Source organism: Chiroxiphia lanceolata, chromosome 27, assembly GCF_009829145.1.
Source record: "Chiroxiphia lanceolata isolate bChiLan1 chromosome 27, bChiLan1.pri, whole genome shotgun sequence".
NCBI lineage: Eukaryota > Metazoa > Chordata > Aves > Passeriformes > Pipridae > Chiroxiphia > Chiroxiphia lanceolata.
This window is the reverse complement of record NC_045663.1, coordinates 4,242,996-4,267,815: the sequence shown is the minus strand read 5'-3', so window position 1 is coordinate 4,267,815 and position 24,820 is coordinate 4,242,996. Positions and strand designations below refer to the sequence as shown.

Genomic DNA, 24,820 nt, shown 5'->3' with positions numbered 1-24,820 from the left:
CCGGCCTTCCGGCACGGCCGGCATTTAAGCCAGTGCTGCTGCCGAGTGGCCAGGAGCGAGTCCCTGGAGCGGCAAGAGGCAGAGGGGCACTCTGTCTGGCCCAGCCGAAGGGAACCCCCCGCTCCCTGCACCGGCAGGGGATGCTCGAGTGGGGGGGGACAGGCTGACACATCCCCTGGCAGTGCTGCCTGCAAGGGATGCCCTAGGGGGGCACTGGGTGCCACTGGCTCGTGTGCTTGGGGCTGCTGCAGGAGGTGGGGACGGATCCAGCAGCCGAGTGTCCCTGAACACTGGTGGCTGGTGGCTCAGGGGACATGGAGCAGCCGTCCTGCAGTGCTGTCATCATGTCGTCCCCCCACCCAGGACAGGGCCTGTGCAGGCACAGGATACACCAAGAAGACCAGGCTGGTGCCAGAAAATACGACATTTATTGAGCCGAAATGGTGTGCAAGGCACCAGGGCTGGCGCTGGGGGTGACAGAGCGTCAGGGACCTGCCCCGTCTGGGGGCTCACACCAGGGGCACCACGGGAGGGGCTTGGTCATCGTGGTTTCAGGGGACCCAGGCATCCTGCACCCCAGCACCCACCCAGTGCACTGGGAAAGCAGTTGGGAATGATTTTGGGGAGGAAAACAGCCAACATCTGTATTGGGATGCCCATCACCAGGAAACAGCAGCCACAGCCTCAGCACTCCGTGGCTCCCGGGGAGCAGAGGGGAGCAGGGGCTGCCGGTGTCACCCAGCGCAGGGTGGGCAGCGATGCTACATCAGGGAGCACTTCTCCTTCACCTGGTCCACGCCGCCCAGCGCGCGGTCCCGCAGCGCCGGCAGTTCCACCTCCCGCAGCTTCGCCAGGAAGGCGAAGGCCCCGGTGCCGCCTTCCTCCTCCTCCTCCTCCTCCTCGCCCCGCACCATCGCGGCCAATTCCTGCGGCAGCTCCACCGCCCCGCCGGCCACGTGCATCTGCGCTTCGTCCCGCTCGTCCTGCACGGGGTGGGACAGGGCGTCGGGACGGGCCGACCGGCTGCCAACCGGCCGCGGGACAGGGGACAGGGGACAGCCAGGCCCGGGGTGCTGGGGCCGCTGGAGGATGCCCGGACTGTCCGATGCCAGACTGCCGGACGGACAGCGGGCGGTGGATGGTCAGAGGGAGACAGTGGCCGTCTGCTGCCCTCTTCAGGAATCCCTCCCGTCCCGGGGAGCCCGGCAGCCGCGGGTCTGGGAGTGTCCCGGGGGATGGAGGGTCGGGGGGAGCTCCCAGGTCCCACTGCAGACAGAACCACCCAGGTTCTCACCTGGGTCAGGTGGTACTTGTCCCGCAGGTGCATCCGCACAGTGGCCCGCTCCGCCTTCCTCTGCGCAAACGCCTTGTCCCGCTCGATCCTGCAGCCGGTGCCACACGGTCACCCTCACCCCACTGAGCCCTGCCAGAGCCTTCCAGCATGGCTATGGTCTTCTGGCCGCAGCAGGTGCCACACCATCACCTCCAGCCCACTGAGCCACCCCAGCAGGGCTCCCCCGACATCACCCCCGTCCTCCTGCAGCAGCAGGTCCAGGGCAGGAGGGAGGAAATGGTCTGAGATCCACAGGAGGGTTGCAATGGGGACCTGGGGGCAGGGGCCACATCCTGCCCATCCAGCCCCAGCACCCAGCAGAGGTGCTCGGTGAAGGTGCCCGTTGCTCCTCCCACAGCCTCTCAGCTCCCCGGTGCTGAGGCACTGGATCCCCACAGCACTTGGTCCAGGGAAATGGGACCTTAATCCAATCTCGTGCTGCCCCCCACATCCCTTGGCTCCAGGGTGCTGGGCTGACACCAGATACCCACCCAGGGCCACTGACACCTGGAGGCTCCCCTTGTCACCTATAGTGCACCAAGCCCCCTGCCAGCACCCACAGGGACCTCCCGTGCTGTGGGAGAGAGGCACCAAAGGGCACCTGCTCTGCCCTGTCCCTTGCCCTGGCAGCCTCCCTGTCCCTGTCGTTTGCCACCCTGGGGACAACCCATGGCGGGTGGGATCCTGGTCTTGGTGGATGGGGGACCCCAGTGACCTCCCCAGCCTTACTTCTCCTCCAGCAGCTGCCGCTGGTACTCCTCAAACTCCTCGCGGGCCATCCCGTTGGGCAGCGTGGCTGCCTTGTCCTCCCTCGGGGGGCCCTTGGGCAGCTCCTCCTTGCCCCCCTGGAAGCTCTTCAGGGCAGCCGTGAAGAAGGAGGCCATGGTGGGCGGCGGTGGCAGCTTGTGCCCCACGGTGCCCACCGGGTTCCTACACCTGCAAGGTCAGCGGGACCGGCCCCAGGGGCACCGCGGATCAGGGGCGGATTAAGGCATTAGGAGGGGAAGCCACAGCCATCGGGGTGGACAGACCTTCCTGTGCTGCCCGCTGCACCCGGGGGTTCTCGTGGAAGACAGCGGCAGTGTGTGGGGACAGCAGGTGCTGCCTCATCAGGGCGATGGGCAGGTGGAAGGAGCCACTGAACCCCAGCACACCCTGGGTCTGGGGGGTCCCAGTGGGGGCAGTACCCACAGGGCCAAGTCATGGGAGGAACCTTAGGCCGTGGGCACCCAGAGCCACCCACACAGTGGGGTTGGAGGTTCAAGAAATCAGCACAGAGGAGACACAAGAGGATTAGCTGAAAAAACCCACTCGAGGGTCAAAGCACTGGCAGCAGACGAGGCGGCGACGGGCACACACCCACCCGTGCCCCCACTAATCCCTGCTCACCCAGACCCGAGATTGCTCGGGAGCCTGCAGGGCCAGGGGCTCCCCACTGCTGGGGACGTGCCCTGTGCCTGCAATCTATACACAAGCAATTCCCATACAGCCTCTGATTAAAATCATAATCCCCCGCCTTGCAGAGCCCTGAGGGGAGAGGGGCTGGACTGCGTGGGGGGCTCTGAGAGCCAGAGCTCCCGGCCCCCCCAAAAGCTTTTTGCTGGGCTTTGCTGGGCCCTGATGAAAGGATAGGCCTAATTTCACCCCAGAGGCTTAAAGATGATGTTGAACTAATTTCTTTGGTTTAATCAAAAAGCCCAAATCCGTGTGGTTTAGCTGGCTGTGCTGGCATCCCCATGCTGGGCCAGGAGGCTGGAGCAGGACTGCGTCAGGGTTGGGGTTTCATCCTCCAGTGAGTGGAGATGTCCAGTCTCGTCTCCCATCCCTGGGATTGTAGCTTGAAGGGACCCCATGTGCAGCAACCACTACTGGGGCTGAGCACAGGGGGTGTGTGGGGCATGGCCCCCATGGGGGCTGCAATCCACACCCCTATGGGTCAGGAGAGATTGATCCCACGGGAACCTTCTCTGGGCTGTGTGGTGGGAAGGACTGTGCCAGGGTGGAGGGAGGCTGTTGCCTTGTTGTTGGGTGTCCCAGGGGAGATGAGACCCCTCCCAGCTGCTGCCCCATCTCCACTGGGCGAGAGTGGCACTACAGGCCACCCCACTCCTGGCCCCCACTGCCATGCCACTCCCAGTGGGTCTGGGGGGCTTCAGGTCCTGGGCCCTGGTAGCAGGACAGGGGTTAAACGTCCCTCAGGTGCTTCAGCTCCTTTTGCAGCTTCTCTGTGAGTTTCTTGAAGGACGGGCGCTTGCCTGGCTCCATCTCCCAGCAGCTCTTCATCAGGGCATAGACGGTGGGCGGGCAGCCCTCGGGGGGGTCCATGCGGTACCCCTGCTCCAGCAGCTCTGTCACCTCCTTCAGGGTCTGGCAGGATGGAGAAGCTGGCTGGGACCCCCTGCCCTGCCCTGGCCAGGGGACAGTGGGATGTCCCCATCCCATTGGTGCCAGCGGGGTGTGACCTGTGGGTGTCCCCTGGCACAGCACTCACCATCTTGGGGTAAGGTGCCCGTCCAAAGGAGAAGGTTTCCCACAGGAGGATCCCGTAGCTCCACACATCCGACTTGGAGGAGAATTTCTGTGGTGGGAGGAAGGGGGGAGGCTGAGCCCAGCCAGGGGCTGCGCTGGGTCCCCACTGTTTCCCAAGGGCAGGACAGGGGACAGTGCCTGCCCCTTGCTGCCCCAGCTCCCCAGGGTGTGACCACCCCCCCGTTCCTGTCATCCTGCCAAATCCCACTGGAGCTGCCCCAGTTCCTGCTGCACCCCAGGGCAAGGGCTGGTCAGGACAGAGGCAGAATTGTGGGAGATGCAGAGCTGACCATGTCGGAAGCCACTGTGAGTCAGGGATAGGTTGGCAGGCGGGGGAAGGAGCAGGGGGGACTTAAGAGGGTGAGATGTCTTGGAAGGACCCTGTGGTCCCCCTTCCTTCCCCCTGTTGCTCACGTTGTGTTTCAGGGCCTCTGGTGCCGTCCACTTCACAGGGAGCAACGTGGTGTCCGTGCCCTTGGGGTTGACCTGGGCCAAGCCAAAGTCACTCACTTTGGCCACGTTCTCCTCGGAGATGAGGATGTTGCGGGCAGCCAGGTCCCGGTGCACCAGCTTCTTGGACTCCAGGTAGTCCATGCCCTGAGCCACATCCCTGCCACAGCCGAGTGAGACAGAGTCGTGTCCCCGGGCTTGTCCTGAGGGATGCAGAGCAGTCCCCAGCCCAGAGGGAGGGAGATGGACTTACAGGGCAAAAAGGAGGAGCTGCTGGGTCGGGACGAGTGCCCGGCCCCGCGTGCGCAGGAAGTTCACCAGGTTGCCCTGACAGGGGAGGATAAATGAATAAGGACCAACAGGATGGGGCTGCTGGGAGACTTTGCCTCCTGCAGAGGCTGCAGTGCCCAGCATCCATATGACTCAGCCCCTAAACAGGGGTTTTGTCCCCAAATCTGAGCAGTGATGGGTCCCGCTGGTTGAAGAGCAGCCGGGTCCTCTCACCTTGCTCATGAACTCCATGACAATGTAGAGCCCGTTGTGCAGGATCACACCCAGCAAACACACCAGGTTTCTGTGCTGGACCTTCCTGGAATGGAGAGGATCCGAGTCAAGGGCTTGCCTCATCCCCAGGCCATGGGGCAGGGCTGGGTCATACAACAATGGGGCTCTCACGTCATGGCAGCTGTTTCAGCAAGGAAGGCCTGGGCGGTCACATCGCACTTGATGTTCTTCACAGCCACCTTCTGCCCCATGTACTCGCCCTGCAGGACATCTGGGAGGGGATGGGGAGTCAGGCTGAGCCCCACACCTGACCTTCTGCACCCCTGGCTGAGCCCCTCATGCCATGGGATGGGGAGGGGTGTCAGGGAGTGCTATCTGGGGAAACTCGCAGCCAGGGACCCTCCAACCCCATCCTCTCACCTACCTCCAAACTCGCCTTTCCCGATGCAGTCTCCCAGTGTGAGGTGCTTCAGGTTCAGTAACCACCCAGCTGGGCACAGGCACAGGTTAGCAGGGACCACCAGTGGGGCCATGTTGCCTTGTCCCCAAAACTTGGACTATGACCCTCTCCCACCATCCCCTACCTTTGGCCAACTCCTTCTCAGCCGACTTCATCCCTGTTTTTGGTTTGGGCTTCACCAGCTTGGTGCAGATGGCTCCCTGCTCCTTCATGTAGTGCTGCCAAGAGATGAACAGGTGGAGGTGATGCCAACTCTTACCCTCATGCCAACTCTGTACCCCGGATCCGGGGAACAGCTCTGGGATGGTCCATGGGACCCCCCCCCCCTCTCGAGGGCCCTGAGCCCCTTTGGCTCAGGCAGTGTGGAACACTGTGTTTCTCCCAGCCCTGTGATTTGCAGCCCGTGTCTCAGCCCTGCTCCCCCCTGGGCACAGCCACAGGAACACCAGGATGGACCATAGGGGATATGGGAAGCTACTGGTGGGGATGAACCTCCAGTGGGTGCTGCAGCAGCTGAGGGCAGTTTGCAGAAACAAAGGGAGCGGAAGCAGTGGGGTGGGATGGGACAGGACAGGACAGGATGGGATGGCCTTTGCAGTTTCAGAGCATGGCTGGGGCACCTGAGAGGGCAAAGGACCCACTCAAAAGCAGAAGTTGTGTCTAAATGATGAAAAATGAGAGTGCAACCCCCTAGAGAGAAGGGCAGAAGCTCTGAGATAGGGTGAAGATGGACTTCAAGCAAGAACTTGGTGGAGGGGTAAGAGCTCGAGTGACAGCCTGAGAACCTGTGGGGTCAGCAGCTGAGAGGGTAGAGAGACATGTTAAAATGCCTCAAAGTCCATGGGAGGCAGAGGCCACCAGGATCTTCCTGCTGTGTGAAGCACTGAATAAGCAGGGATGGGGGGAATGTGGTCCTTTGGCAGGGGACTGGGGCTGCAGCTGGCCTGGCTGGTTTGCAGAGACATCACCTTGGGCATCCTGGATCTGCCCATTGCACCCCAAACCGAGTGGGAACCAGGAGCCTTTGACAGGGATGGAGAATTACACCAGGCAACAAAGACCAACAGAAACCACGCAGAGCAGGACAGCGATCTACCACAAATCCGTGTGACCCCACGAGGTTCTCGCCCTCATCTGGCACTGGTGGGACTCCCTGCCCAGGGATGGGGAGTCTCACCTCGATCATGTCGATGAGGTTGGAGAAGTACTGCTGGCTGTCGATGCTGAGCGTGTTCCCCTCGTGCACCACGCGGTAGTGGATCACCTCCCTGCCGAAGCTCACGCACAGCACGTAGTCCCCGGGGTGCCGCACAGACTCACGCACCAGGAACAGCCCGTCCTCGGGGGGCTGCAGCTCCTGCACCGCCTCCACCCCCGAGATCTTCCCGTGGAACCAGCTGAGGGAAGGGCCGTTGGGGAGGGGGGCTGTGCCACGGGGCTCTCCCCAGGGCCAGCAGCGAGGTAAGAGACAGCAGAGCCCCTGCCAAGGCTACGCAGACCCCACCGCATGAAACCCCTCTCCATGATGTCCATCCAGGATGGGTGGGCACAACTAGGGGTCTTTAAAGCCAGGTACTGGCCCCAGCAAATCCCTCCATTGCCAGAGCATGACTGTGGGCTGCTCTGCCCCCAGCTGCCCCCCCAAAACCTGGATGGGGGGGAACATGCTGGACTCATCTGCTGTTGCAGCTCCCGGGGGCTCAGCTGGGCCCCCCAGACCCGCCCCCCCAGCTGTACTCACGGCATGAGGCTGAGTTTGGGGTCCACGCGGATGGCACCGCGCTCCCGCAGAGCACTGGCCGCCAGCAGCCCCTCCTGCCCTGTCTCGTTGTGTCTGGCATGGTACCAGCCTTTGCCCTGGGGGAGAGAGGGTCTCAGAGCAAGGGAAGGAAGGGGGGATCCCACTGGAAGCAGGGGACTGGCTCTGGCAGCTCAGCTGATGGCACTGTGGTCCCATTCCTGAATTTGAGGGATAGACCACTTGGTGAATAAGGAACTGGGAGGATGGTCACACTACAAGAGTTGTCATCAATGGCTTGATGTCCAAGTATGTGACAAATGATGTTCCTGAGGGACTGGTATTGGGACTAGCACTGCTCAACATCTCTGGCAGCGACATGAACAGTGAGAATGAGCGCATCCTCAGCCAGTTTGACGGTGTCACCAGGCTGTGTGGTGCAGCTGACACACTGGAGGGAAGGGATGCCACTGAGGGACCTTGACAGGCTTGAGAGGTGGGTCTGTGCAAACTGCATGAAGTTCAACGAGGCCAAGTGCGAGATCTTGCACCTGGGTCAGGGCAATCCCAAGCACAAGTACAGGTTGGGAGGAAAATGGATTGAGAACAGCCCTGAAGAGAAGGACTTGAGGGTGTTGGTGGATGAGAAGTTTGACATGATGCAGAAATGTCCCCAGGACAGTGTGTCCCCGAGCACCCATCGGTCTCACCTCCATGGCCTCGATGATGGTGACCACATCTCCCTTGTGGAAGGCGAGCTCCCGGGGCTTGGGCTTGGTGTGGTCATGCTTGGTGACACACTGGGTCCCGGGGGGCCAGTGCTTCTGCAAAGGGATAGCAACATCAGCAGGGACAGCGAGAGCTGGACCCCTCTGCCTCCCACTGCCACCAGGGCCAGCCCCAGGGACCATCTGAAACCCTGGCTGAGGACCAGGGGCACCGGGCACTAGCCCTCCTGACCCCACGGTCCTGGGGGCAGATGTCACCCCGGTGTCAGCAGGAACTGCTGGTGCCCACGTGCAGCCCCACTCACCCCAGACATGGCCAACCTTCCGCGCATCAGGGACTCCCCGTCCTCTCCTGCTGCCACCTGCAGAAGAAACCAGAGGGCTGTGGAGGGATGGGGCTGAGCTGGCCCATCCCAGGCCACCACTGCTGCCCCACAGGCTCCTCTGGCCAGTGCAGCCCCCGTCTGTCACACAGCCCTGCAGCACAGGGTGCAGGAAAGGCTCAGAGCAGGCTGCAAACCCTGCCCATGCCAGCTGTGTCCCAGAAACACTCCTGTCCCACACACAGGAGGGAGCAGGACCCAGCTCTCCTGCTCTCTGCTACTGGCACGACAGGAGCCCAGCACTGCAGCTGTGGGGGAAGCAATGCAGTTTTAGCAGGAACTTGCTCTTTCACCTCCTCTTTCAGGACCTCCAAGTCATCAGGGCCATGAGAGGGGCTGGCTGTGACCCTGCAGATGTGGGATGCAGCAGGCTTGTGTGGGGGCTGCCCTCCACAGCGGGGACACTGACAGGCCAGGCTGGGCTCAGGTGGGACTGTCACACCCACTGACTGTGGGAGGATTGCACAAGGTCCCGGTGTTCCCTGTGCTACCAGCTGGTCATGCTGGGGTGCATGTGACAGCTCTGCAATTCAAAATTGTGGGTCTTCTCCTCCTGGAGTCTGTCATTGCCAGTGTCACCTCCTTGGGAAGATCACAGACTCCCAGAATGTTTTGGGTTGGAAGGGGCCTTAAAGTTCATCTTGTTTCCAAACACCCTGCATTGGCAGGGACACCTTCTACTAGACCAGGTTGCTCCAAGCCTCATCCAATTTAAACACTTCCAGGGATGGGGCAGCCACAGCTGCTCTGGGAAACCTGGGACAGCCCCTCACCACCCTCACAACCAAGAATTTCTTCCCAATATCCCATCTAACCCTCCTTCTGGCAATGGGAAGTCATTAACTCCAGGCCTTTGTCCCCAGTCCCTCTCCAGCTCTCCTGGAGCCCCTTTAGGCCTTGAAAGGGGCTCTCAAGTCTCCCTGGAGCCTTCTCTCCTCCAGGGGAACCCCCCCAGCTCTCCCAGCCTGGCTCCAGAGCAGAGGAGCTCCAACCCTTGGAGCATCCCTGTGGCCTCCTCTGGACTCGCTCCAGCAGCTCCACGACCTCTTGATGTTGGTGCCTGGAGGCAGCTCTGCAGGTGGGATCTCACCTGAGTGGGGCAGAGGGTCAGAATCCCCCCTCACCTGCTGCCCACGCTGTGAGATGAGCTCCTTGGAGCAGAGATGACTTTTCTCTGTTCCTCTTATGGAGGGTGAATCATGGTCACCCCTCTGCATCACCAGTGGTGAACTCATCCCTGTGACAATGTGGCTCTGAGGTCTGTCTGACTGACTGTGCCAGTCCCTACCCACAACAACAACACAGGGGCAATTGCAGCTGCTACAGGTTAATATTAGAAGGCAGCAGTTCTGACTGTACCAGAAGCCACCATCAGCCAGCACTGCCACCCCCTCACCCTGCAGCCCCCCCATGGCACACGTATCATCTTGGTGAAGTCAGGGATGTGAAGGCTCCATGCCTTGCTCCCCAGCAGGCACAGCCAAAGGCTGACATGTCTGGGTGGAGCTCAGCTCACTTCCAGGAGGGTGAGGACCTTACAGGCACAGAGGTTCAGAACAGGGTCCTCTCTATACCCTTCACCATGGTACACCCTGCTCCAGGGAGGGACCTGCTGGCTGAGCCAGGAGGGCTGATGGCAGCTCTGACAGTTGGTCCTTCGTTTCCTGCTTCTCCAGTACAGAAGTTTCTGGTGAAAAGCAGTAACTGTTTGCTCAGTCTTGCCTCTGTGTGCAGACAGGGGCTTGGGGTGCTGGACACACACCACACATGGACACGGCAGCTGGCAGAGCCTGGAGATCAGCCAGTGCCTCACCCAGGCAGGGACAGCAGTGAATCACCTCCCTACTGGTGACACTTGTCCTAAAGCAGTTGTATGTTCCTGGAGGTGTTTGATTGATGAGGTTCCCATCACTGGAATAAGTGGTCCCACAAGCTGGGGGTGTGGGCAGAAAGCCCGGGAGAAGATATTTGCTCCCTTCTGTGTTTTGGGGCCGTCCTGTACTTCTATTAATCAGTTAACCTGAGCATTTGCAAAGAGGATAAGACGCAGAGAAATGTGGTGGGGTTTGGTGGAGCCGTCCTGACCCTGAACTGGAGAACTCGGGCTTGTTTTCAGTGCACAGAGTCCCTGGCTGAGAAGCTGCCAGACCCGACAGCACCGTGACAGGAGGGGACACCAGGCTGGGAGGCTGCACCTCTGCCCTGCCCCGCGATGGGAACCAGACACACTGTGCACCCCCCCCTGAAGCAGACATCACGGAGCTGTTTCACAAACACCCGGCTGCCCCCAGTGTCACTCGGACAAAGGACAGGTACAGCTCCTCTGCTGGAAAACGGGTGACAGCTGGGCATTTCCCCACTGCCCACCATGCCCTTAACACTCAACACCGTGCCCGCCCCTCCCTGTTGACAGAGGGGACACGAGGACGTGTCACCTGCTCTCGGCACCTCTCAGACCCTCGTTCTTACCTCTCACCAGTGGCCATGTGGGGCCACGGGGCAGTGGTGTCTGGGGTAGCTCAAGGCTAAGCCTGGAGTTGGATTGCTGAACTGCTGGAGGGTAGATCCTCTTTCCTATGGAGGGCCAAGCTCTGTGTTCAAGGGCAGTTCTCAGAAAGAGCCGCTGCCCAATTTCCTGATTTCTCTGCTGGGGAGGCTGGTGCAGCGTCACGGCCCTAGCACCGCCCGTGCCCTCAAACCTCCATCACAGATGACTCATTATTTGACAACACTTAGAGCAACTTTCTGCCCTTTGAGAGCACATGCACACACCCCTGCTGGAAAGGAGCTGGAGCTCTCCAGATCCTGTCCCCTGCAGCACCGTGTGGCACTCACAGAGCTCATGATCCCCTCTGCACACAGGGACAGTCGCTCTCACCGCTGGTGGCTTGGCCAGAGCAGCGACCACGGAGTGAGTGCCCATGGTGGCTGAGACTCAGGAGAGGAAGGGCTGGGACCAGGGGTTCCCAAGTCTAATCCTGTCTCAGCATGGACTTCTGTGAGCCCCAGGGGAGGCTGATCCAAGAGCAGAAGGTAATAACTCAGACGCATCTGGGGCTGGGATGGGCAGTGGCAGAGAGACCTTTAACTGAGCTCCACTGCCAAAGGGCAGCAGCTTATCTGTGTCCTCCAGCATCCGCAGCCCCCTGCACAGCTCATCATGCCAGCCAGAAAACCAGACACCACTTCTGCACTGATGTTCAGCATGTCCGGTATTCTGAGCAAGATGGTGAAAAAGAAGAAACACCAGACTTCATCCAGGGGTCTTGGGGTTTTTTTGGGGTGTATTTTTTGTTTTGTTTTTAATACAATGGTGTTTAAGCCTCCAGAAAACACTGTGGCAACTCAAGGGCAAGGCAGTGTAGAAGAAAACTAATCCAAACTAGCCAGTGCTTTCAGCTCCATACCTTTCCATCCACAAACAACTTGCCCAAGCCATTGACACCAGTCTGTCCACAGGATTCTTGGGACAGGTTTCCCCAGGAGCACTCCTTGCATTATCCCCTGTATTTCTAGGGATGGATCCTTAGATACTTGGTCTGTTTAGGCTGGAGAATAAACACACAAGTTTCCCCTTATGGCCCTGCTGCACTCACAGGGTCTGTGCAGGAATCCCTGTGACAAACGTTTCGTACTTCTGGGTTTTGCCACATCCGGTTGTTGTCACAGACGTGACCACAGGCCAGAGAACCTGGCATCACACAGATGGAACAACCTGCTCAGACATAATAAATGGGCTTTCCCTGTCCTGCTGCATGGCCAGCAGAGATTCCCACTGGCTTCTGCGGGAGCTGGCATTCTGGGATTCTGTGATGCTATAAAACAGTGGATCCATGTAATCACCTATGGAAGAGCTGAAATGCATCCCTCTGCAAATACATATTTTTGTATGGCTCATGACCTTCATCCCAGAATATTTAAACAGAACCTGCTTAACACCCCCCAGAAATGTACTTAAAGAAGAAACAGCTTCATTTGACAATAGACAACACAGAAATAATGTTCTTCAGTAAGTTCTAAAAAGCCGCTCAAAATACTCCAAAAAGCCTGAAGGAATGTGAAGAGGAATTTGAAAATGAACTTTAAAGGAAGAATCCCAGAATCCCAGAATGGTTTGGATTGGAAGAGATCTTAAAGATTATCTTGTTTCCAACCTCCTCTGTCATGGGCAGGGACACCTTCCACTAGCCCAGGTGGCTCCAAGCCCTGTCCAACCTGGCCTTGGACACTTCCAGGGATGGGGCAGCCACAGCTCCTCTGGGCAACCTGTGCCAGGGCCTCACCACCCTCACAGGGAAAAATTTCTCCCCAGTCTCCCATCTAACCCTGCCCTGTGCCAGTGGGAAGCCATTTCCTGTGTCCTGTCCCTCCAGGCCCTTGTCCCAAGTCCCTCTCCAGCTCTCCTGGAGGCCCTGGAAGGGGCTCGAAGGTGTCCCCAGAGCCTTCTCTCCTCCAGACTGAACATCCCCAGCCCTCCCAGCCTTCAACATTTACACAAAGCTGAAGCCTGTGGCAATTCCCTCACTGACTGGCAGCGTCACACACGACAGCCAAAGTGTTCTGCTCTGCTTCTCTCCTCTGCACTCTTTTCCCACGTACTCGTGGCAGCACCAAAGCCACGTTACAGCTGGACCTTCACACATTTGCTTGGTCAACTTTGCTCAAAAACACCAAAAAGGAAGTGGGTCCTTCACATCACTGCTCCCAAACAGCACCCCCAAACACAGGATCCCTGCTCCACAGGCTGGGGGATAAACCCCAAACCCATACAACAAAATGGGGCAGTTTCAGGCACTTCAGGCCAGGCCAGAAACTGCCCCCAGTCTGAGGGCAGAAATCTAAAATTATAAAGAAAATGTGTAAAGAACACACATGATACTGAGGGGAGGGATTTCTTTTTTTCTTTAATATATCTGTCTACCTGTTTTGCTGTGGAAAGAGTTTCTTCTGGAGCAAGGAGTGGGAGGGGAAGGAGACATAACAGAAGGAAAGGAACTGTTGCTACAGGCAACTTGACTCTTACACAACGGTGCAATTTCTGTAGTGATTATGGAATCACAGAATCCCAGAACTGCTGAGGTTGGAAAGGACCTCCAAGATCATCAAGTCCAACCATCAGCCCAGCACCACCACCGTGTTCACCACTAACCCCTGTCCCCAAGTGCCACATCCACACTATGTCTGAACACTGCCAGGGATGGTGACTGGGCAGCTGTGCCAATGCCTGACAGCCCTTTCTGTGAAGAAATTTGCCCTAATATCCAACTTAAACCTCCCCTGGCACAACTTGAGGCCATTCCCTCTTGCCTTGTCACTTGTTACCCGGGAGAACAGACCGAGCCACACCTGGTTCCACCCTCCTAAATTGTACAATTTTGGAAAATTATAGCACAATAAAACTACTTACAGTGCACTATTTTAAGGACAAGTTATTTTAAACGTTAGATATCAGACTAACCCAGGACCTCTTTATAGGATAAATTAGAATCATAAGAACATTATTTCATACACACAGTGTCATTATTAGGCAGCATCTTCTTTTTTGTCCTTCTTCCCACCTCCTTCACCCTCTGCTCTTCTACCTTCTCTTGTCTCTTTTTATTGTGTGTATTGGAAGATCCCAAGTCCCCTGTTTATGTTTCATTTGTTTATTTGTTTGTTTTTCTCTAAGGCAGCACTTTTCAAACATGCCAGGAGAAGGAGGAGATAAAATGGTAACAACTTGACTGAAATGAAGGCAGCTTTATGAAGGGAACATACAGAAATCTGCAGTTCCTCCCACACACACTAGGGAAGGTGGCATTTAAAATTATTTAGAATATCATCACCACCACTACACCATACACAGAAATTAAGCTTATATTGCAAACCTTCACCTAAAGCTAAGGTAGCCAGCTCCTTGGAAAATACAAAATCAAGAATTTGGTGTTCAAGTTGAAGCCTTCATAATCAACCTTCTGCCCTGAGCCACAGAGGTTTCAGGCAAGATTGGTTACAGCAATTTTAATTTATTCTCATACTGGGTTCTCTTTCATCACATTTAACTCGAGTAACTGTAGGATTTTGATCTTTGCTTATTTGGTATTGATCAAGAAAGTCAATGCTCTCATTGCAGAGTCAGGCAAACTGTAGCTGTTAATGAGAAAGAAGTAATTATGTGTAAATGACCTTTCTTACTGCATATCAAACCAGGAGTGACTGAGCAAACAGGCTGGGAAAGAGCTTGAGTCATGCACTGCACAATTTCATGTGCTACAATAAGTTCTGTGGCTTTCCACATAGGCAATAAAAAATGGGACAGAGGAGTCAGTGGCACATAGAAACAAGGAGCATTTCATTTATAGACAATGGGACTCTCAGTCAGTGGGATACACCCACCTCGTGTTGTCTCTTTGATGGGAGAACCAAATTAACCAGGTCCCTTCTGTCCAGGGGGTTGGGATGGATCTCAGGGAAAGGTTCTTCCCCCACAGGGTGCTGGGGCACTGCCCAGGCTCCCCAGGGCAGTGGGCACGGCCCCAAGGCTGCCAGAGCTCCAGGAGCTCTGAGGGACAGGGTGGGATCGTTGGGGTGTCTGTGCAGGGCCAGGGGTTGGACTGGATGATCCTTGTGGGTCCCTCCCAGCTCAGGGTTTTATATGATTCTGAGATTCACTCACTTTGATGAATCTCTTCATTTAAATCTTAGCAACATCAACTCAATTGCTGGTGTTACTAGTGATAGAAATATAATAATAAATAAAACGCAAACAACATCTCTCAGTAGATTAAAAGCATTAATTGCAGTATTGCACTGCTGGGAACCTTCACCAAACTGGTATTAAATACCCTTCTCTACCTGGGTGTGGGCTGTGACATCATTTGATCAAAGATTCACAGAATCCCAGAATGGTTTGGGTTGGGAGGGTCCTTAAAGCTCACCTCATCCCACCCTCTGCCATGGGCAGGGACATCTTCCACTAGCCCAGGTTGCTCCAAGCTCTGTCCAACCTGGCCTTGGACACTTCCAGGGATGGGGCAGCCACAGCTGCTCTGGGCAACCTGTGCCAGGGCCTCCCCACCCTCACAGGGGAGAATTTCTCCTTCTATAGTAAAGAGTTCCTGGCAACTCAGAGTCTCTAAAGCATTCAACTTACCTTCCTAACAGGGATCTTGCAGTCCAGGTTCATCTGACAATGCAAAAGAGGAGAAAGAAAATGCATCACAAAAACAAATATATTGCAGTCAGGTTTTTAACAGCAAACAAAGCAGGCAAAGAATTAAAAATAAAGTTTAAAAACCATTTAAGTAATTCTGGAATCTTGCTTTACCTGAAGTAAGAAAATGTGACAAGCTGATCGAGCTTAGATCATTAGAGCCTCCAGAATGAGCCCACAGTTATAGAATCTGAGACTTCCCTTAAAAGCTTTTCTATAAATAACGACTGTGAGTGTTCCGAAAAGCAATTTGTGAGCTTCATAGAAGTCAAGTGGGAGTGCCTGGGGCTGGAAATACAGCTCTGACAAATCCACAGAATCTCAGAATCCCAGAATGGTTTGGGTTGGAAGGGACCTTAAAAGATCATTTTGTTCCACCCCCTGCCATGGGCAGGGACACCTTCCACAAGCCCTGTCCAACCTGCCCTTGGACACTTCCAGGGATTCAGGGGCAGCCACAGCTGCTCTGGGCAACCTGTGCCAGGGGCTCACCACTCTCACAGGGAAGGATTTCTTCCCAATCTCCCATCTAACCCTGCCTTGTGTCAGTGGGAAGCCATTCCCTATGTCCTGTCCCTCCATCCCTTGTCCCAAGTCCCTCTCCAGCTCTCCTGGAGGCACTGGAAGAGGCTTGAAGGTCTCCTCGGATTCTTCTTTTAAAGCCTTGTCTACAAAAAGTCCCATTGTCTCTGGAGTGTCATGTTAGAAGTGAAAAAACAAACAAACCTGCTCTACCTTTAACCAAATCTCGCTGCTTATCTGCACATTTGCCCATCCTTGGGATTCTGCCTTGGGGTTTGCAGCACTTTGAAATTAATTTCTAGATTGCCTTCTCACAAGTTGTCAAACCACCAGGAATGTACCCACTTGTGTGGTAATTTTTATCACATAAATAGTCAAGTATGAAATTATCTTTGCTCTTTTACCATCTAAACAGACACACACCCCCAACAAAACAACCCTGTGACCTGCTCTCGGTGGCAGAGCTTCCTGGGGGTGAATGCCAAATGAATGAGTTCAGAGCTTCTTTCTAAAAATGTGAAAGATCTCAGACAACTGAGTGCACACAGGATTTTGCAGTTGCCGGGTAATCTCCTTAAGGGCAGTAATCATACAAGAAATTCCCCCTCACAAGCACACAAAGAGCTGAATATATCACCTCTGTCATTTAGACTGAGTCTTCAGGGGATGTTTCTGTTGTTCACTGGCATTTTCCCACCACTCACCTGCTGCAGTTTGATGGCAGGAGGAGAAGTTTATTCCCCATCTCCTGTCACTTTTTTTTTTTTTTTTTTTTTATTGTAGGATTCTGGCACTACTCTCTGAATACTAAACACAAACCCATTGCAGCTGCACTCCGAGCTTACAGTCGGATATTTTATCCGTCACCGTTTCCAGTCTGGAACACAAAGCATGTTGTTCAGGATAACTACCCACGGCAGCAACAGCAGGGATTTCTCACCACAATGTACTTTCTCAAGGTGCATGTCCTTATTCCTTATAACAGTTGGGTGATGTCCCTCAGCTATTTTCAAAGCTCCCACCCACGTTACACTGCGATTTAGGACAGGAAGGAAACATCCACTGAAGCTGCAAAGGGGTCTAGAGAGAGGCAACTGAAAACCCTGCAGAGAGATTTAACTGGGACACGAGTCACTCACAAAGAGTGGCCAGGTCTGTCACCACGATGGACATGTCTGAATTTTAAAGCTCATGGGGAGCAGCAATCATCTAGCAAATAAATTCCTACAGCAGGGCTTTTTTTTGAGTCCATAGTGCACTCAAGCATGTTCCCTTCAAGATTATCACCCCTTCCTGGTACAAGTCAATCACCTGCCTGTGTTATCACGGGCATTTTCCAGGCACAAATAATACTTGCACTTGGGGTTTTTTCTTCTTTTTATCTGCTTTTGCCTGTAGTGAGAATGGGAAGAACAAAATCTGATTTCACTGGAAATGCTTTACCTGAACATGTAATTTAAATTCAAATCTTCATTTACAATTTCATAACTAAAAGCAAAGTAACATTCTCAGGAATTCACTAAGTAATAGCAATGGAAATAATCTCAATGCCTTCATTGCCTGTCACAGCATTGAAAACAGTATTTACCCACAGGAAAAAAATCCTGACTAATACAAATCCCTGCATGCAAGCCTGTAAGTGTGTATTTGAAAAATCAGAGCAAGGTAATTATGCAGGAAATAAACCAGCATGGAGTAAGTTCAACAACTAGATCAAGTATGTAGAAAAAATAATGTTGCAAAAAAGTTAAAAATCCTGATGATTATGTCTGAAATCAAAAGCCTCCCACAGCAATTTATCTGCAAGGAAAGTGTCAACCTCTCCCACACAGCCATGTCAAACAGGCTCTTTACCCAGCAGCCCTCCAGGTATATTTTCAGAGACAGTTGTAGCTCTGCTTCTGGTTTTGTCACCTTCTCGCCACAAGTTTGCCGCTTCTTTCCTCTATTTTAGCAGTCTGTGAATGAAGAAAACTGGCTCAGTAGCCCAATTCTTTACTATTTACAAAGACATTCTTAATAACATTTAAGTTAAAAATCCTTCATACTACTGTCAGCTGTTTGTCACCACGAAATCTTCCCCCATTTGTTCTATTCCTTGACATTAGAGCAATTATTGGAGCAGCTGGCAGCAGCGGATTAAAATTATTACTGACATTTGCATCTTGAACAAAACACTGAAGCAATGCCTTTGCTAAAAGCTTTGCTTTGTTAAGCAAAAGCTTCTGCCTGAGCTTCTGTCTGGTGCTCAGCCTGCCTTAGTGTCCAACAGGGAATGCTAAAAAGGCCTGGCAAAGTTGGGATCTCTGCAAAGATGGAGGGGTGTGTTCACCTGGAAAAGGGAAGGCTCCAGGGAGAGCTGAGAGCCCCTTGCAGTGCCTAAAGGGGCTCCAGGAGAGCTGGAGAGGGACTGGGGACAAGGGATGGAGGGACAGGACACAGGGAATGGCTTCCCAGTGCCAGAGGGCAGGGTGAGATGGGATATTGGGAAGGAATTCTTCCCTGTGAGGGTGGTGGGGCCCTGGCACAGGTTTCCCAGAGCAGCTGTGGCTGCCCCATCCCTGGAAGTGTCCAAGGCCAGGTTGGACGGGGCTTGGAGCAACCTGGGCTAGTGGGAGGTGTCCCTGCCCACGGCAGGGGATGGAACTGGATGGGCTTTAAGATCCCTTCCAACCCAAAACATTCTGGGATTCTAAGTTTTTCCAATAGTAAGACATCTTTCAAAACAAAAGGCAATTCAAGACTCTCCTAGAATCTTTGTGCTCTGCAAATACAAAGTTAACTGTAATTATTTCTTTGATTATAGTTATATCAACTACAAAGCTGTAGTTAGGCCCGAAAGATTTTAAGCTTCTTATGACAAACTGACCCGAACATCTCTATGATGGCTCTCACCAGATGCCTTCAATATTCCAGAATGTTTCTGAAGAGGTTATAGCTCACACTACCTCCTCCTCTCCACCTTCATCTCTTCTCTCTGAGCAGTTCTCTGAAGTCAACTTCTGAACTTCTATTGAAACCACATTTCCAGGCTCAACAAACTGCAAAGAACTGCAGTGTAACTTCAAATGCATGGCTGGTCCCACAGACAAAACAGACTTGTTGAAGTCCCTCTAAGAGTGAGGAGTAAATACTGACACCTTGACATAAATACTCCGGTATAAAAGCGGACATTGGAAAAAACTGCAGTAAAGACAACTCTGAATGACCACACAGTGATCTCTTGGAAGTTCATAATCTTCTTCCCAGGCCACACAAAAACCCTCACAATTCTTGTGTTCAGATATTTTTGAAGCCATAACTTAGAGAAGACCTGGAGTACAATGTCCAAAGATGAGTGAACACTTGCACAAGAACTTTTTAGAGACACTGACTTGGACAGTCAAAACCAATTGTGAAATAATTTTCAGGAATATTTTAAGAAACACACCTGAGGTTTGATTCTGCTCTGTTTAGGTCGTCAGGTGTTTCTGAAGTGATAAAGTTATTTCCTGGTTAACTGTAACATCACCTCAACATGAGTTTTGAGAAAAATGTGAGAGAAAACCTTTGTGAAATGGTTTCACAATGGTTTAGATGACAGTTTCAGGGGAGGAACATTTGGCAAAGCCGAACACCACACTCAGATCACACCAGGTTATCTCCAGAGCTCGTTCACAGCAGTGAACTGACTTGCAGCATATACTTCTCTCACAGTTTTTATTTCAGAAATGTTTCTGAAGGATCTTTTCCTTGCTGTCCACCCTTCTAGAAGATAAACAAGCTCTGTGGTGTTTGTAACACTTCAGACCCGTCCCACCTTCCAGCAGCTCCCCGGATACGCCGCGTGTGCAGCTGCTCCAGAGCAGAGCCCTCACAGAGCCCACACTGAGGCTGCTTTGCATCCTGCAGGGCTCCTGTTTCCTCAGTTTCCTGTCTGCTGAACAACGTCTTTCTTGTTGGGCTTTTGTCACTCTAAGTGCTCCTGCAATCAAACAGGGCAACATATTCATCTCCCTTTCAATGAAGGTACTGTTTTTCTATTAAAACACTAAACATCCTTTGAAAATAAACAGAAAATTTCCCGAGACACTCAGATTAAAAACAAAAACCACACCCTTTGGAGCCACATTCAAACCTGCAATGTATAAAGAGCTCACAAGCACTAACAGTTTGATGAATTTCTCCTTCACTGCCTTGCACTGCTGGTGTCCCCAAAGCAGGGCTCTGTCACCTCGTGTGCAAGAGCCAATCCACACACTGAGTCGAGCCACTGCATTTTATCACCCTTCTGCAGAACAGGGTGCCAGGCCCCTCACACAGCTGGCACACCTGGGAGATGAGCACAGGCTTGTTACAAAAAGGTAACACAGAAAAATGACACAGAAACAGGGGACTGGGCACTCATGCTTCTATCACATAATTCTTAACGTGCATGTGGTGTCTTGATCCAGTTCATTACACCCTCTTTTACACAAAATTTCCCTGGAGGTGTGTTGTTTAGCATTACAATAAACTGAGGTAACTTGAGGTTATATTTATATCATATCATCTCCTGCCAAGTTATTTTTTAACCTTCTACTCAATTACAGCTTCTACATTAATCTGAACAACTGTCAACGAAATAGGGAGTTCTGGTGTTCTGTTCCTGGGGGGTCTCTATTGCATTCTGTTCCTGGGGGGTCCTCACTGCTCCATTCTCTCCCCCCTGTCCTCATGGTTTCAAGTCGCTGTGAACACTTTGTGGATGTTTTAACTTCACCTGACATCACTACTGCAAGCAGACACACAGAACCTGCTCATTTCAGGCTTCTTGTACAGCCAGTCCAGTCTTGGCTGCAAGGGTTACATATGGCATGAAGCTGTGCCAGGGGGTTGGGATGGATCTCAGGGAAAGGTTCTTCCCCCACAGGGTGCTGGGGCACTGCCCAGGCTCCCCAGGGCAGTGGGCACAGCCCCAAGGCTGCCAGAGCTCCAGGAGCGTTTGGACAACGCTCTGAGGGACAGGGTGGGATTGTTGGGGTGTCTGTGCAGGGCCAGGGGTTGGACTGGATGATCCCTGTGGGTCCCTTCCAGCTCAGGACAGTCTGTGATTCTATGACTCCATATGTCCAAACACACATGATCAGCTCTTTGCTGCCTGCAGAGCACCCCTGACGTAGCTGGGTCAGACCCAGGTGACCACACGGGCACATGTGCCTGGTTGGATGCACTGACCTCACAAAGAACGAGGAACCAAAGGCCCTTTTGCCCCAACCTGTTTGACATTTAAGTTTTCAGCAAGGAACAGACTGAGCATCACAGTGAACACAGAGCAACGTTCAAAGGAGCAGGGCAGTTCCAGGCACACACCTGCTGGCTCCGAAAAATCTGCACTTTTAGATGTGGTGTGTCCTGGGTTAAGCAAATTCTCGTGAGCCGTTGTAGCTCTTTGCAAACGGCCCTTTAAGGAACAGATCTCTCTTTTCTCCCACCACAACGAGCAGCTATCAGTCTGCTGGCAAAGTGGGACAGTGACACGGGGCACGGGGAAAATCCCCCCTGGAGTTTTGTCCCCCCTGGAGTTTTGTGTCTCACAGTCGGGTGGGTTCCACACACTCCTCCAGGGGTGTGGCTGGCTCTGATTCCAGGCATCAATGGACACACCAGTAACCAGCTGCAGGACTGAAGGCATCCCAGAAGATGCATTTCTTGCCATACTTTCAGATCAACTGAGTTAGGAAAGAGATGTTTAGCACATCAATACACATTTCTTCTCAAAACAGGAGGTTATTTAACAAAAATCGCAAGAATTCAAGTGAAGATAAAGAAAGCTGAGTAACTGAAAAGCCTGAAACAGCACACATTCATTCCAGAAAACTGCATTTATCATCAAAATATTTGCATTTTATCTGGAGAAGAAAGCTTTTCTTACAACTAAAATAAATAGCAGAAGAAAAGAGCAAGGGTTAAATGTGAGCCAGTTTTTAGCACTTCTTGCTTTCTCAACAGGACAAATCCAGCAATTTTAGTTACAAATGCACTGCTCACTATACCACGTTTTCAATACATACACATGTTGAGGAACATATTTTTAGAGTCCCTCAAACAATGGACCCATTGAAATTTCCCCTCCTTGCACTCCCCCAACCAAAAATAAATCAGTGATGGAGTAACCTAAAATACATTGCCCATTAAAAAGGTGAAATACTAATTCTGTAATGGTTTAATTTCTCAGATTCAGTGCTACAGAAATATCACCTGTCCTAGCATAATTTCAAGGAATTAATGAAGAATATTTATAATTCACAGCTCATCATATTCTCCCAACAAATAGATATGGAGAAATATTGCTTATGCATTCCAGGTACTTCAAATCCCGTTTGGAGACATGATTATCACAGAATCATGGAACGGTTTGGGTTGGAAGGGACCTTAAAGCTCATTTCATTCCACCCCCTGCCATGGGCAAGGACACCTTCCTCCAGACCAGGCTGCTCCAAGCCCTCTCCATCAGTTTTACTGCAGAACGTGCATTAAATACAACCTGTTTATGAGAACTGAACCTCTGACAGGAAGCAGGTGACTGACAAGAAGGCTCTAATTTCACACTAAATAAATGATTCATTTGCTCTTTACAGAGAGAGAGGCTTCTCCAGACAGAGCCTCTGGGCACCAAACTCATCCCCTTCTGTGACTGCAGGAAGTTGTGGTTTGAAGCTTCGAGCGTAAGAACCAACTCCCTGCGCTGCAAGAACTTTAAAATAAGACTTATACACACAGAATTCATGGATACTGGATTCCAGCAGAAGGGGTACTGCTTGCTCTACATAGTTGCTCACAGATGTTGTTCATAAGTAACTATCCTGTATACAGAATTCCAACAGAAAAAAAAAAAAAGAGAAGAAGAAAACAAAGTAGTTTTTAATTGACTGACATGGCAGACAGCAGACAATTCACAGATTTAATTTCTTAGTCTGCCTCAAATAGTGGATAATGAGACTGTTTACAGAAAAATACCTAAGGACATTTTTGTGGTGCTGGCAGGGGATGTATTGGGAGCAGGAACAGGGTAATTGTGCTCACTCCAGGAGAGCTCAGCTGAGGGTGCATGGAAACAGCAGGAATCATTGACAGCAACTCTGGACAAGAAGGCACTTTTAATTCATTCCCATGAGAGGTCCATTCCAAGTCCAAATGGTCCCCAGTTCGAGTCACCCCCTAATTAGAGTATGTTGCAAACTTCTAAAGCAACTCATTAAAGCATATACAGTCCAATGTTCTTGCAAGTATGACAGCTACCAATTCAAAATAGATAATTTTGCAATGGAAAAAAAAAGAGTAAGATTTGTTAATCTTGAGTCTCTAGAAATACCCACGTCTGGAACACCAGTAAATAAGAAATATCTCACCATTCAAAGGAAATAGGTGAGCTGCCAAAGCCGAGAAACTCTTCACTGAAATTCACTAGAAAGTTGAAGCTGGTTCATTAACTCATTCTCACTCACTACCTCTGGCAATATCCAGAAATACTTATTATGGACTGAAACACACTGTAGTAGTGAAAAAAGCACATCCCTCAAGAAATGGAGGTCTGAGATCAATCCAACTCACGACAACTCCTTTAGTCACTTAGTTGAGGGAGGGGATTGTCCCACCCTGCTCTGACCTGGGGGCTGTTTGGGGGCCACAGTGTCAGAGGGATCTGAAGCTGTTGGAGAGTGTCCAAAGGAGGGACATGGAGCTGGGGAAGGGTCTGGAGGGGAAGGGTCTGAGGAGCAGCTGAGGGCACTCGGCTGGTTCAGCTGGAGCAGAGGAGACTGAGGGGAGACTCCTCGGGGGCTGCAGCTCCTGCCCAGGGGAGGCGGAGGGGCAGGGACTGAGCTCTGCTCTGGGACCAGGGACAGGAGCCAGGGAAGGGCTGGAGCTGTGCCAGGGGGTTGGGATGGATCTCAGGGAAAGGTTCTTCCCCCACAGGGTGCTGGGGCACTGCCCAGGCTCCCCAGGGCAGTGGGCACGGCCCCAAGGCTGCCAGAGCTCCAGGAGGGTTTGGACAACGCTCTGAGGGACAGGGTGGGATTGTTGGGGTGTCTGTGCAGGGCCAGGGGTTGGACTGGATGATCCCTGTGGGTCCCTTCCAGCTCAGGATATTCTGGGATTCTGTGACTCAGGTACCCTGACAGTTGACAAAGAGCCGCAGGCTTCGCACCAGGCTGCAGTGGCAGAGCAAACCAAAAGCCCGGGCAGCCTGACTGGCTGTTGGCCACTGGCCAGAGAACATCAGAGTCATCAAGAAAATCCCTGTCCTCCTCTGCGGTCTGAGAGCCACAGGCACCTCCGCAGGTCCCTCACTCCGGCCATTGCCGTCCGCTGCCTACAGAGGGAGTCGAGAGCAGCTGACACGGGAGCCAAAGGGAACCGCAGCGAAGTGAAGCCCACACGGAGGAGAAGGTCATGCAACGGTGATTAAGCAATTATGTGAAGTCCTTCGCAAAGGTACTATCCGGCAATAAGCACATTTGGGTCTGTCCAGAGCGATATCCTGCCTCCAATGGTGCCCATAAGCAAACGCTGAGGGAAGAGGGTCCCTCTGCTTCAACTCTCAGCCCCCAGAATATCCCCCGCCTGTCATAATTTGTCCTTTGGTGATGCTCAGAACATCTCCCAAGTACTTGCTCAGCCAGCTTTTATCTCCCCTTTAGCTTTCTGCAGCCATAACATCCTCGAGCACAACTCCCTTGGGTGCAGTGCCCATTCCCAGGATCCTCCTCTGTGTGCCCACAGCTCCTCACAGCCTCACTGCCAACCCCAGCCCGAGCAGTGCTGGAAGAGACAAGGAACAGTCAGTTCCTCTCCAGCAGCTTTGTGCCACTTCAGATCCTGTAAACATCCAGGATCTGCTTTACATCATCTGTCCAGGCTGAAGAATCCCAGCCTGCTCAGCAGTTCTTGCCATGGTAGCTCTGCTCTGCTCTCAGTCATCTGTCACCAGCCTCAGGCCCTCCCCAGGTCCTGTGTAC

At 52.9% G+C, this 24,820-nt stretch overlaps 2 protein-coding genes across 4 annotated transcripts; both read right to left on the bottom strand.

The window, feature by feature from the left end:
* Window positions 1–648: 648 nt before the first annotated feature.
* Window positions 649–2,257, bottom strand: LOC116799302 (complexin-3-like). Its single transcript, XM_032712337.1, has 3 exons — window positions 2,063–2,257; window positions 1,295–1,382; window positions 649–983 (listed from the first exon to the last, which is right to left on the bottom strand). The coding sequence occupies exons 1-3, from the start codon at window positions 2,215–2,217 to the stop codon at window positions 762–764; spliced, it is 465 nt and encodes a 154-aa protein (XP_032568228.1). The 5' UTR covers window positions 2,218–2,257; the 3' UTR covers window positions 649–761.
* A 144-nt stretch (window positions 2,258–2,401) lies between these two features.
* MATK (megakaryocyte-associated tyrosine kinase) lies at window positions 2,402–19,875 on the bottom strand. 3 transcript variants are annotated; one of them, XM_032712311.1, is made up of 14 exons: window positions 18,791–19,875; window positions 15,261–15,293; window positions 8,048–8,104; window positions 7,725–7,838; window positions 7,018–7,133; window positions 6,454–6,673; window positions 5,401–5,494; window positions 5,241–5,306; window positions 4,988–5,087; window positions 4,817–4,901; window positions 4,566–4,639; window positions 4,277–4,472; window positions 3,825–3,911; window positions 2,402–3,700 (listed from the first exon to the last, which is right to left on the bottom strand). In XM_032712311.1, the coding sequence occupies exons 1-14, from the start codon at window positions 18,914–18,916 to the stop codon at window positions 3,518–3,520; spliced, it is 1,551 nt and encodes a 516-aa protein (XP_032568202.1). In that variant the 5' UTR covers window positions 18,917–19,875; the 3' UTR covers window positions 2,402–3,517. The 3 variants fall into 3 exon arrangements, with proteins under 3 accessions (XP_032568202.1, XP_032568203.1, XP_032568204.1); XM_032712312.1 differs by lacking the exon at window positions 18,791–19,875 and adding an exon at window positions 15,435–15,637; XM_032712313.1 differs by lacking the exons at window positions 15,261–15,293; window positions 18,791–19,875 and adding an exon at window positions 10,595–10,798.
* Window positions 19,876–24,820: the final 4,945 nt, after the last annotated feature.

Coding starts and splice junctions, on each gene's coding strand:
- MATK (XM_032712311.1), bottom strand. CDS start 18,916: ATGCATTTGAAGTTACACTGCAGTTCTTTGCAGTTTGTTGAGCCTGGA. Junction 15,294..18,790: donor ATGAAGGTGGAGAGGAGGAG/GTAGTGTGAGCT, acceptor TTGCATTGTCAG/ATGAACCTGGACTGCAAGAT. Junction 5,088..5,240: donor CGGGAAAGGCGAGTTTGGAG/GTAGGTGAGAGG, acceptor ATCCCCTCCCAG/ATGTCCTGCAGGGCGAGTAC.
- LOC116799302 (XM_032712337.1), bottom strand. CDS start 2,217: ATGGCCTCCTTCTTCACGGCTGCCCTGAAGAGCTTCCAGGGGGGCAAG. Junction 1,383..2,062: donor CGGCAGCTGCTGGAGGAGAA/GTAAGGCTGGGG, acceptor CACCGGCTGCAG/GATCGAGCGGGACAAGGCGT. Junction 984..1,294: donor ACAAGTACCACCTGACCCAG/GTGAGAACCTGG, acceptor CACCCCGTGCAG/GACGAGCGGGACGAAGCGCA.